At 34.2% G+C, this 14143-nt stretch overlaps 2 protein-coding genes across 2 annotated transcripts; one reads left to right on the top strand and one right to left on the bottom strand.

Annotated features, from left to right (window-relative positions):
* Nucleotides 1–775: 775 nt before the first annotated feature.
* On the bottom strand, nt 776–2781 carry LOC122597996 (G-type lectin S-receptor-like serine/threonine-protein kinase At4g03230). Its single transcript, XM_043770605.1, is given in 6 exon segments — nt 776–1113; nt 1116–1317; nt 1399–1549; nt 1884–2121; nt 2194–2404; nt 2470–2781. Coding segments are annotated over 6 exon segments (1146 nt in total). The 5' UTR covers nt 2704–2781; the 3' UTR covers nt 776–1003.
* Nucleotides 2782–8586: 5805 nt separating this feature from the next.
* On the top strand, nt 8587–10296 carry LOC122594760 (protein FAR1-RELATED SEQUENCE 5-like). The gene is made up of 3 exons (XM_043767123.1): nt 8587–9371; nt 9591–9849; nt 9970–10296. Exons 1-3 carry the CDS (start codon nt 8587–8589, stop codon nt 10294–10296), a joined length of 1371 nt encoding a protein of 456 aa, XP_043623058.1.
* Nucleotides 10297–14143: the final 3847 nt, after the last annotated feature.

A 14143-nucleotide genomic window follows, 5' to 3' on the forward strand; every position in this document is an offset into this window, starting at 1 on the left:
GGTAATCTGAGTAGCCTCTGGAGCAACCATGGCAATGGAACCAAATTGATAAGAACATAACAATTAGAGAAACAAAAGGGATTAACAATTAAAGGGAATGGTTTGTATTATTATAATGACCGAAATAACAATAGAGAAATCAGAAGAAGCACCAGCCGTATGGATGACTTCTCTGCCCAAGCTAATAGCCGAATACCCAAACTAATGTTTTTTTCACCGCCCTAATCGTTCTACCATTAGGGATATATATAATAGTCTTTTTCTTTGGGCCTAAGAAAGGCCTTACAGCTAATATACTTGTTTACCCTACATGTGTTGTGTGCTTCCCTGGAACTTCTTCCTTCTATAAACTTTCTAGACTTTAGGCCCGTTGGGCTGCGGGTCCAGATCCATAACAGTTTCTTTATCAGTTTCATTTCATGGTCGAGGATAAATCACAAGGATTTCAAGCTGAAGGAATAATTAGTTACCTTAATGTTTTCAGTAATATGTTAATGAGATAAATCAATATATCCATACACTTTGGTACTTTTAGATTTTTAGGAGTTGTTTATTTGTTGAAGTAGTTTTTGTACTAATTGCTCATCTGTAAGCTTGTTTTCATTATCTCAGTCGAGTTACTTATAGTTTTAGTTCGTTTGTAAAATTGCCAGACATCTTTTATTGTTATGTTTGTTCGTTTTGCTCTTTACAGACTTTAGCTCGATACTAAAGTTTTGTCTGAACTTACAATTCTGTGCTGCAATGTTGAATTTTAGTCAAGTATACATGGCCGATCAAAATGATTGCAACTACCGAGCAAATGATTAAAACATACGTTAAAAATTACATAGTAACAGTTTATACTAATTGCACATATTTTACTTAGACCTCTTGACAAATTAAATTGAAGCCCTTGATAAATAATACAACCACTAGATACTACAAAATATTCTCAGAGATGGTCACTCATAAGAAATTACTAACAAATCTAATTTACATTCATATCTAATTTGATTACCTGTTAGCGTGGATCTAATTCGGTGATTGTCAACATGTTTCCAGTTTGCATATCAGGTTTAGAAGAACTGGAAGAAGAGGAATTAATTGCTTGGTCTCTTCTTATAATGAACGCGGTTTTTTTGGAGTTGGGAGGGTGGTGATATCACCTCCAATCATACCCAACACATTTGTCATGGTAGGACGATCATCAGGGCCTCCTTGTACGCACAAGAGTCCGACAGTTATGCACTTTAATAACTCTCTAGAATTGCATGATTTCATTAGTGTATGATCGATCAGTTCTAATGGCTTCTCTTCTATCCATAAATTCCATGCCTGAGACATTGTTAGATACACAAATTATATAACATATATGGACAAGGTACGTAACAATTGCAAAATTCAAACTGAACTTACATATCCTAGAAGACTTATACTTTTCTGAGATTGATAGAATCCAGTGTTCCTTTTACCACTTAGGATTTCAAGTAGTACTACTCCAAAGCTAAAAATATCAGATTTAATTGAGAACATGCCATCTAGAGCATACTCTGGAGACATATAGCCACTGAGAAACAAATAAAATGGTGTTAGATGAGTCATATTTGTATATCTGAAAATCATTTCTCATCTAGTTTCTCAAAAAGTTAAAATCCCACCAATAGAATGCCATATAATTTTTAGACTTGCAATAAAATCACTTTTATTTTCTTTATCAAGTGTGCCTTTTGTTTAAAAAAGTAGAATACCTTAGTTTTAGCTCTTACATGGAATGTATGATGACTCCTTAAATTTTTCGTTGCTGTTTGAAGTCAAATGGTGGACAAGTATGGTAATTCATATTGATTTTTTTAGTTGCATTTGTAAAATACAAAATGGAATGCTAATGTTAATAAACTTACAAGGTTCCAACCACTCTATTGGTGATAGCTTCAATATTTTTTCCTTTAATTATATTAGCCAAACCAAAATCGGAAATTTTTGGATTCATATCCCCATCTAATAAAATGTTACTCGTTTTCAAATCCCTGTGAATAATCCTCAACCGAGGATCATGATGAAGATAATTCAGTCCTCTAGCAATTCCCATGATTATGTTGAATCTCATTTCCCAGTTCAATGATATGCACAATGTTTGATCTTGCAACATATAAAATAAAATATTATATCTACTTTTTGACAACAGTTATTTAGATAAAAATAATGACTAACCAAATATGAATAGATCTAAGCTTCTATTTGGCAAGTACTCATATAGTAGCATCTTCTCTTCTCTTTGGATAGAATATCCCAGTAGCCGAACGAGATTCCGGTGTTGAAGTTTAGCAATCAGTATTACCTCTTTTTTGAACTCTTGCAATCCTTGTCCGGAAAGGCTTGCCAATCTTTTGACTGCAATTTCTTGGCCTTCAGGAAGCTTACCCTGTTCAAGTACTCATATAGTTACTACCTCATCTAGTTGAAATCTAATTACTAATTATTTGTTACCTTATAGACAGGACCAAAACCTCCTTGTCCAAGTCGATTATCCTCTGAGAAGCCATTAGTAGCAGCTATTAAAGTTTCCAATCCAAAATATGGTACATCAATGCCTTCCATGTCATCTTCTTTAGAGTCATCTAATTGAAGTACATCAGTAATATGTTTTCGTATAGGAATAGACTGACTTTCAGTGTTACGCTGGTTGTTTCCTGCATTTTCAACAATCAATATGAAATGCATAAGCCTTGATAATCTACTTTTACGTACGAAAATGTAAATTCAAAGTAATAATATTATTACTTTGACCAGCCAAAACTAGTATAATTGACCCTTCAAATTTTGACCCTTCAAATTTTGGAATTTCAATAAACCATTAAGAACATTATACTTTGACCCTACGCATAATGGCTTATCACATTCTTCAAGAAGTAAATTCAATGAATAAGGATCATTCTCTACATACATGAAGGCATCATGTACCATATCCTTTGTATAATCAAACTCAGGAGGCCTAGATTCATTAGGGTATGTAGAGAATCATGTAACATTAGAAAAAATTTCTCCATGGAAAGACCAAATCTTATAATTCTTATCGAAACCGTGGGCAAACAGATGATAACGCACCATATCAATCGAGTGGTGAATCAAATTGATACAATTCACACAAGGACATGGAATAACTTCTAAATTTTTATCATTACTTTGCGCAAACTCTAAAAAGGCTTTCACGCCTTCGTCATATGCCGTTGATAATTTATCAGATGAAATCCATGATTTATCCATGACCTTTGCATTAAAAAAAGAAACTGAAATGCAAAAATTTCAACCTTTTTGCATTCAATACAGACACAGATAATAAGAGAATGAACTACTATAGATACAAATACAAATACATATACATATAGATAAGATATATAGATACAGATACATAAAAGGGATTGTATATACATATACATATAGATATATAGACACAGATACATATATATAGCTATATAGACACAAAAAGGTTAATAATTACATATAGATATATAGACACAGATACATATATATATATACATATAGATATATACACTATAATCAATATATATACATATATACATATATAATCAATAATAATTTTAACAAAAAAAGAGTAAATTATTATTTACCAATTTTAGGGCTTCGTTTTCAACAATCTGGAGCAAAATATAATTTTAGGGCATCGTCTTCAACAGTTCTCGTCTTCACAGATTTTAGGGCTTCGATTGTAGCAGCAAATTAGAGGATTTTAGGGCTTCGATTGATGATTGTAAAGAGGATTTTAGGGCTTCGTCTTCAATTGAAACAAATTTTATATCTATATTTTGTATTTTGATTTTTGATGCTAATGATGATTTACACTTTCTTCGTTTGATTTTTTGATTTTATAAAAAGGTTTTTTTTTAACAATAAAAGGGTTTCTTTTTAGGTACTTAGGTTTTTTGGGGGAGTTTTAATTTGGTCTAGCGGAAACAAAGCTTTTGTCAATAGCGGGAAACAAAATAATAAGACGACATTAAGGATGACACACAAAGAAAGTGTATCCCGTGTTACACCATCTTTTTTGATGACACTAACAATTGCGTGTCATAAACCCTTCAAATTTTATAAATTATGACAGTATTTTTATGAAACTTATTTTTGTTTGTCATTAAAATGTGTGTGTCATAATTTTAATGTCATTAAAGGCTATTTTTTAAATAGTGAATTTTGAGGGAAAAAAAAAGGAACAAAAGAATAAGCATAAAAAAAATTAATACAGTATTCATAGTGACTTACTACTTCTATTCACCGATCTCTTATAAACAAAATAGCCAATTCCACTAAATGATGAAAGCAATACCAAGGCTGAAATAACTACAGCAACAACAAGCACTCGTTTATTGGATGTTGATTTTCTTTCAGGCTTCTTGGCTAGCGTATCAATGGTTGGTCTCGGCTTCATCAATGGCGTATTAATGGGTGGTCTTGTGCCTAATAAAAAAGAGTGACCTTATGTTTATATCGTTATATTTTTGTAAAGTATATATGTAAGAAAAGAACATGTTTACCTCAAAAATACATACTACTCAATTCGGCCATCATGCTCAAATTAGTACATACATCAGCATATATTAGATAATTTACATTAGAATTGAAACATATCATATAAAAAATAAAATTATGAGTCTCATTCTAAAAAATAAAGTGGGCGTAAACGGTACACTAAACATGCCTACGATTATCTTTTAGTAATGGTTCTTAACTTCTTTTGCATATTTTCTTCGAATGCAACTGTCATGAACGGTATAATCAGTTCATAATCATCACAAAGGAGAATGATGCCACAACAAGTACGTACCTTTTAATTCAACAGCACGACGGAATGGTCCAAGCATATATTTTTGCAATCTGATTCGTTAGTTGATGGATCCAAGCGTATACTTAGAGTTGAATCGTCGATACCAATCATATTCATACGTATGAAGGTGTCTTCAATTTCACTTTGACAGATTTCAGAATTTCTCCTGCATCCAGCCTTGTTATCACCAGGTATAATTAGTTGAAAATCAGGGAGACAATTACATACTACTGGGTCATTGTTTGGGTAACACATCCCAAATGGCCCACACACCCTATAAACACTACAAGCTTCTTTGGGCTCCTGCCAATCCAAAACCCAGTCCTTTTCGGCTTGAAGCCAACTAAAATATTGTACGTTTCCTGAATAATTCATTACCATCCTTGTGTAATTCTCAATCACCAAATGGTTTTCGTTAGAATTACGCATGTGTGAGAAAATTTGGTTATCATCAAAGCTATTATCCGACATGTTCCCGCTTTTCCAATGATATGTTGATTCATTCATAATGTAAAAACGGTTTTTAAGTGGATCTGCATAAAATTTGAAACTTCCAAGTCCCGGGTCTTCTGGATTTCTCCATGATGTCAAATTTAAACCTGTGTCGGCTATCTTCATACCAGGAAGAAACGTATCAGTTGGAGTGTCAAAGCTCTGCCATAATATCTTTCCAGATTTGACATCTTTTAACACAGCATTTCCAGAATCTAACAACATCAATGCAGTTTGAGAAGCTACTCCTCCTGTCGATCAACACCATAATGTAAAATTACTTTTGAATTTCTGTTAAGATGTGTGAGAACATCATTTTTACGTAGTGTTTTGAGACTTAATAAATTTAGTTATGACTTAATAAAAATATACCTAACTCATTAAGTAATTAAAAATGTTTGTTTTTTTACTTAATAAACAAAAACAACTGTATTGGCTTAATCAATATAGACATTATTTATCTATTTAATCACTTTATCAATTGAGTCACTTAATGATTAAAAAGAAAACCATGTTTATATCATATATATATATATGGGTCCTTACACCCATTTGAAGACGATTCAATAATATATATGGGTCCTTACACCATCTTACACCCATTTGTAATGGTGTAAGGCCCCATATATATGGGTTTCTATCAATTTCGTTTCTATCATATATATATATATGAACTTTTAGGGTCATATGCGAAGAATGGGATGAGCTTAGTTGAACTTTATATTTAAAAAAAATGTCCATTGTAAAAGATAATAACTAGAAGCTTCTGAATATAGTTTTTGAAAAGTTTTCGAAAATAGATTTAGAAATGACGAGCGGGTCGGAAACGCGAGTCGGGTTGAAAGCGGGATCGGACATCAAGCACTATGAGTCAATCCATGGGTCGACGCATGGGGTCCCACATAGGTGGGCCACGTAAAGGAGGGAAAAGGGATGTCTCATTGTCCCACATTGATTGAGAGAAGGAAACCTAAGAGTTTTCTATTCTTATAAATAGAAGACAAAAACCATTTTTTCCACTTAATCCTCTTTTCTCTTCTTTAAAGCATGGGGCGAAATTCTCTACCCTTTGGTAGAGAATTTTGAGCTAGCTTTTCGGGTTAATTTTTATATGGTGGCCGGCTTTTGTTATAACTTGGAGTCATAGCTAGCACTTGACTAAGTATCGAAGAACCGTTCATGTGTACTACTCTTTAGAGGAGTTCCTACACCTGGGCTTTAGTACGTGACAGAGTTTTTGTCTCCAGGTTTCTACAAAGAGGTTAGTTTTCTTTATTTGTAAATTTATTTATTAGTTGGTTATATTGCATGCATGATAGATTGTTTCCAGGTATTCTTCTAGTATATATATATATATATATATATGAAATGAAAGAAAAAGTGTGTTAATGTTTAAGATTCTAGATATTTTCAATTACGATAATGATTATTTACTTAAACTAGATGGGTGTCCGTACGTTACAACAGCAAAATAGACAACGTTTGAAGTGTTGTGACAACGTTCGAGGTGGGATGTGAAGCGAGGGGTGACGAATTATGAGTTAGGATTTTTGCTATGTGTTTGTGTGTGAGGGATAGGTAGAGTCTAAAATATTTGTAATGATATATTAGTCATAGTGTATGATATGGAAATAGGGATATATTAAGATGAAAGGTAAATTAGACATATCAGAATCTTAAAAGTTAAGGAGAGACTGTCAGTTTGTTTTATAAAGAAGTATAGATGAGTTAGAAAATAGAAAATTAGTTGATTAAATCAGTTAAATTGAAAGTATTAAATTGAGTTAAATTATAGAAAGTAATCTTAACGGTCAATTTGCTATATAATTTTATTTGTATTTTAGAATCTTCGACGTTGTATTACTCAGAATAAAAAAAAAAATCTTGCGGATGACTTATCAAATTTAAAATATAACCAACATACCGTTTCGTAATTTCTTACTCATGATATGAATTTTGGTTTTCTTAAGTAAAATTTGATAAAATAAAATTGTTTTTACTATATATATATATAGGGGTGGGTTATTTCAAGAACCCTTAAAAAAAAAAGAACCCAAGAACGAATCCTAACCATCCATTTATCAAGCTCAAATTTTAATCAGGAAGGGTATTCTAGTCATTTAACATGTAATTACGAGTATATAACGTGTTAATTCTCCTCATTCGCGTTCTTAAGTGTGTGTAAAAACACACACCTTCCCACCTTCTGCTCTCAACAAAATTCCGATAAAAATCTACAAAATTCCGCTCAAATATTCATATAATCCGATCAATCCTATGTGAAATCGCGATCAAACCTCCATTAATTCTGATTAGATTCGATTTCAGATCTCAATTTCTAAAAGAAAAAAAAATTCATAAATTCAATTAAAAATTCATATTCCGATTTTTGTGAAATTCAGATCCAATTTCCGATCGAACTATAACAGTTAAGTAATCATCAATTCGATTATCATCAATTGCAGTAGATTTTTTTTATTTATAACTTTTTTAATATGAAATTTTTTAATTACACAGGTGCATATGGAAAAGGATTCAACTATGAATGATTAGGAAGTCAATTCAACGATTCATGAAGAAGATAGTGTGTTCAGTAACCTCTTTGAAGCTGAATCGAGTAAGTTTTCAAATTTTCAGCTTAAAATTGAATGTATGTTGATCCTACACGTGTGTAGCAGATGTATGTATGCGCATTTTCAAAGTTTCAGCTTAGAAATTGAATGTATGTTGATCCTACACACGTGTAGCAGATGTATGTATGAAAATCCAAGTTGTATTAGTCGTCTACTCATGTGTAGGATGTGTTTTAGTTGACAGATATGAAGTTAAAATGTTAATCAATGTATGTTGATTCTACACAGGTGTAGGACAGGTGTAGGTAGTTAACAGATATGAGGTTGAAATGTTAATCAATGTATGTTGATTCTAGACAGGTGTAAGATGTGTTTTGACTTTGTTATATGAGTTGAACTTCACATGATTACCTGTTTTACACAGGTGTATGTAGATACAATTGTATTAGTTTTGAAGCTCCAAAATATCGATATAAAAAGTTCATCCTACACATAAGTAGGACACCTTTTGTGTTAGCATGTTTTAGATATGATTAGTCTTTTACACATGTGTAGCTACATATGATCATTTTAGTCCTAAAACTGAAAATATCACTAGAAAGGTCTGTCCTACACATACGTAGAACATGTGCATATCTAAATGTTGAGTGTCGTGCAGGTTCGGTTAACAAGCCATGTAGTAGCTGGTATAACAGTAGGATGATAGAAACAGATGAAGGTGAAATATGTTGGATACCGGAAGTAGAGGAAGATGTAAGACCAGTTAAGGGTCAAGTTTTTGATACAATAGATGATTGCATTGAAATGTATGAGAGATATGCGTACCAAGCGGGTTTTGACACTAGGTTATCCACACAGAAAAAAACAAACAGTGGAGTGGTTAGATTGAAGTACATTTTGTGTAATAAAGAAGGGAAACCACAAGGTGTAAGCATAGATACACTGAATCACGAAAACAGTGGCAAAAGAGTACGTATTTCGTCACTGCAAGTGACAGGATGTGAAGCACATGTCATATTCAAGCTGATCGAAGGTCGACAATCGTACATATTAGACGAGTTTGAGGAAAAACACAATCATCAACTGAATTCGGTGGAGCATAGACACTTGTCGATAAGACAAAGAAAATTGGGAATCTCTGAAATGACGTTTATTAATAAGGTTTCAACTTCGAATATAGGAGCGACAAGAGCTCATCATATCTACAACAATATGCTAGGTTCTTACAAGAACACACACGACACAGTGAACGACTTCAAGAACTACAAGAACAAAATCAATTGTTTTATAAGCTCAAGTGATGCACAGATGTTGGTAAATAGAATGGAAAACAGACGAGAGCATGTCCCAAATTTTACCTTCGAATACAAGGTAAAAGATAACAGTGAGTTGGAGTGTATGTTTTGGGCCGATGAGACAGCAAAAGCAAATTTTAAAGAATTTGGAGATATCATTTCATTCGATGCTACTTACAACACAAACAGGCAAGTGTATGATCTTTTTATTCAGAGTCATATTATTGTATTTACACATGTAAAAGTGTCGTTTATTCATATCCTACAGTCCTACATAGGGGTAAAATAACAGTCATAATGTATGATTTTTTTATTCGGAATCATATTATTGTATTTACACGTGCGAAAGTGTCGTTTATTCGTACCCTGCACAGGGGGTAAAATAACAGCCATAATGTGCAATTTCAGGTACAACATGATGTTTGTCCCATTCACTGGGATAGACAACCATAAGAAGACTGTGTCTATTGGAGCTGGTATGCTTAGGGATGAAACAACAGATTCTTATGTGTGGTTGTTGAAAGCGTTTTTGGATACATTTGGAAGCCAACCAAAGATGGTCGTCACAGATCAAGATGCAGCAATGAAGAAAGCCGTTGCACTCGTCTTAACGGAATCAAGGCACCGACTGTGCATGTGGCACATCACTCAGAAGCTGCATATAAAGGTACAAAATGGAAAAATGTGACATTCTTCACATGTGTAGGACGATATTATACAGCCTGGACCTCTTAAAAAAAAGCACAACCTTCACATGTGTAGGTAGGCTAACCATTTTCTTATGCAGGTAGGAAAACGCATGTTTGATAATACTGATTTCAAGAAGAAGTTCAATGACATAGTTTGGAACATATCATTGAGTACAAAGACGTTTGAGAAAAGATGGGCAGAGATAATGAAGGAATTCAAGTTGGAAGAACATCCATGGTTCATGCATATGTATGATATCAGGTCTACATGGATACCAGCTTACTTCACAGACTTACCAATGTCGGGTTTGATGAGAACCACCTCAAGATCGGAAAGCGAAAACTCATTCTTCAGCAATTTCACAAGTGGTGGAGCAATGTTGATTCAATTTATGATGTCATATGAGTCTGCCATGGAGATGTAGGGGAGTAGGCTAGAGGTTCTCGACCACCAGACGCATAACAAGAGACCACCGCTTCAAACCCCTCTTCTTATTGAAGAACACGCTTGCAATGTTTACACGCGTACCATTTTCTTGTTAGTGCAAAAAGAAATATATTTGGGAAGTTGGCGGTGTTCTCGGCATTCCGTAACCTCAGGGATGCAAGGATGTGATGTGATTGTGGTTAACGAGATTAGGGAAGTTAAGAAAAACATACAAAAAGTGGTGGTCGGCAAAAAGAAAGACAAGAATGTTGAAGTGGTTGAAGACATCAAAACTGTGGATCCAGAAGAAGCTGAAGATGAAACCGAAAATGAAACAGGGATGGGAAGCACAACCAAAACTGTGGAAAAAGTATATACTTTCCAGGTATGCTACTGAAAAACTCACTTAGCACATTTACTTACACATGGGTAGGTACATCTGATAATATATGCTACGCATGGGTAAGACAGTTTATTAGAATTTTTTAGATGTAACAACGGGTCCTATTCTCTTGTGTGATATTAAGGTGACACATAACAAGCAAAATGGAACCACTGATTGTAGCTGCATGACTTTTACGAGATATGGATTTTTATGCCGACACATATTTTGTGTGTTCAAGAGCTTGCATGTTCAACAAATTCCAGAAAAATACATCCTAAGAAGGTGGAAAAAGGATTTGATACCTCCAGGAATGAGAACAAGAAGATATATTGGAGAAGGTGCGTCAAGTGAAGAATGTGAGAGGATGGGAAATGAGTTGCATTTTATGGTAGATGTTTGTGTAGATATATTGCAGAAGGATGAGGAAAAGCTGTCTCATTTTGTTGAAAAAGTCAGGGCGCTTAAAGATGAGATAGAGGCTGCACATTCAAACTCAAGATGAAACGATCATGATGAGGCAATAGAGAGATTCTTAGGAGTTACCAAGCCAAGTAACAATGATGTTCAAAATCCACCTGTTTTACCATACAAGGGTTGCGGAAAAGACAGCAGATTAAAGTCTCTAAAAGAAAAGGTGACTGAAAAATATCTAAAGCCAAAAAGAAAGTGTAGAAAGTGTGGGACATTGACAAGTGACCACGACGCAAGGAATTGTGAAAAGAAGAAAGCAGAAAAAGCTAAAGCAGAGGCGGTGGCTCAAGCTCTTGAAAAACTTGAAAAGAATTAATCAATTGGATGTTTGAATTAGAAGATAGATAAATATATAAAAAAGATGTAATTCATTGATAATTTTTTCTTTTTCTTTTTTCCGAATGTTCAAAAATAATGTCCTACACATGCTTAAGAACTTGTGTGAGCAATGTAATTGGATGATTTACTCTAGCTACTTGATTTACTTTTGTTACTTGAATGAAATTCAATGTAAATTTAGGTTTTCAATGTGCAAGTTGTGGGTAAGTCCGATCTACACATGTGTAGGAAAGACTTGAAACTGGTGAATTATATAACCTACCCATGGGTAAGTAAAACCTGCCCATGGGTAAGTTACTTATGAAGTTCAAAATTGTTAACCAGAACTGGCATGTTTATAACTTACACATGGGTAAGTACAAATTACACATGGGTGAGTTTATAAACTTACACATGGGTAAGGGTAAGTCCGATCTACACCTGAAACTGGTGAGTTATATAACCTACCCATGGGTAAGTACAACCTGCCCATGGGTAAATTACTTATGAAGTTCAAAATTGTTAACCAGAACTGGCATGTTTATAACTTACACATGGGTAAGTTACTTAAAACCCTAAAATGCTAAACCCTAAATGCTAAATCCTAAAAAACCTAAAACGGATGAGGGTTCCCACTCTAGGCTAACCCTCGACCTTCAAACCCTAAACCCTAGAGCGGGATGTGGTAGGGGAATGTTCAAAAATAATGTCGTACACATACTTAAGAACTGGTATATTTATAAATTACACATGGGTAAGTATAACCTACAAATGTGTAGAAAGACCTGTAACTGGTGAGTTGTATATCATACACATAGGTAAGTACGACCTGCCCATGGGTAAGTACGACCTGCCCATGGGCAAGTACGACCTGCCCATGGGTAAGATGTATAATGGAAGTAAAAAAGACAGTTCTGCAAAGGAAATTAGATCTGAATTCAAAGATACAGATTGCAAATCATAAGTTTCAGCATTAAACACATGTTCAAAGATAGCTTCATTAACAAGTAGCACAATAAACGACAAAAAGATGTCGAACAATCCTACGTCCCAAGCTAAAACATCAAAATAACAAGATTAAAATCAAAGTCTAATAGTACCAAAAAGTATTAAACAACCAAGTTCACCAGCTACAAAGGATCAAAATGCATATTAGAGGCAACAACATTACGAATCGCCTCCTTGCCCGTAGGAACATGATATGACTCCTTGAACACCTTTAAATATTCATGAAATTTATGTTTGAGAATGTTTTCTGAATGGCACAAAATCTTGGTGCAGTATTTCGCCCTTAGGTTAGAAAGCTGAATTTTCTGAGTAACGTCACCACTTGCACGCTCCCTCTTAAATCCAATGTCCCAGTCTTCACGTGCTTGGCCAACATATGTGTCCATATGACACATCAAAAACACCCCATAGTCTGAAATGTTGTTTTTGGTCCTCCACTTCATCTTCATTATATTATGCTTGACCTTGTTGATACTGTCTGCTTTGGGATGACCATATTTTCTCAAATGACAAACAAATAGGTCACGCTGAAACAAAAAGCGACAAGTACTATGTAAGAAATCAAACTTGGCATTGTAAGCCTAAAGATGCACAAAAATTGATACTTACGACAACATCACAGACTTGTTTGTATTTCACATCATATTCATCACACGAAGCACTATTATCAATTATGGTGAAGGCAGCCCTTGCAAGATTAAAGACAACGAGGTAGTAGTGCTCAAATGCAAGAATCGGGAAAAAAAACCTGCATATTCAATATAACGTATGCTGAGCAGTTATCGTACACATCTGAAAATCAAAGGAGGTATTGCTAAAAACCAGAAACCACATAAGTACTTACAGTTTCAAAATTCTTCATGTCCAGGAACTGAGTATTACAACGCAATACCAACTGCATATTCGATTCAAAAATCTCGAATGCTTTTTCAAGAGTCAACGTTCCGTCCCACATATTAGATGTCTGGTTTAAAAAACTAGTTTAGTACCTTAAAAGGTGCAAAAAGAAAAAGTAAAAAAAAAAAAACATAAATTAACCTTAACAAACAGCTTACAATTGTTGTGGAATACAAAAACAATCTAGTCCGTATTCCTCCATTGACCTTTTGTTCTTCAAGAAGTATGAGACTCCAAACATCAATAACAGAAGCATGCACAGGAACTCCAGGTGCCAAACTTTCCAAATGGGCACGGGTTAAATAATGGCCAGTTTTTGTTTCAAATACAAACTCCCTAACAAGAATAAACAACAAAAACATAATAAATTGAAAACATGTGAATACATATAAAAACATAGAACTGTAAAATGAAACTATAAAACTACACACGTGCAAAAGAGTAAACTTACATGGCTTCACCTTGAAGAACAAAGTAACTGCCAGAAAGTTCAAACTCAAATTGCTCAAGGGACGTAGTGACATCAGTAACCATACCCTTATACGGAGAACGAAAGTATTTTGAAGGTTTTAACATCCGTTTCTTAGCATCCTCTAACTTCGCATTCTTTGCATCATCATTACCCTTTGAAGGTTTCTCCCTCCGCTTCTTAACATCCTCTAGCTTCGCATTTTTTGAATCAGCATCATCCTTTTTCAACAAAGCCAAATTAGCAGAAACAGATGGCGGGGAAAAACGAGTGACAATGCGATAACTAGGTTTCGGG

Source organism: Erigeron canadensis, chromosome 1 (genome assembly GCF_010389155.1).
Source record: "Erigeron canadensis isolate Cc75 chromosome 1, C_canadensis_v1, whole genome shotgun sequence".
Classification (NCBI taxonomy): Eukaryota; Viridiplantae; Streptophyta; class Magnoliopsida; order Asterales; family Asteraceae; genus Erigeron; species Erigeron canadensis.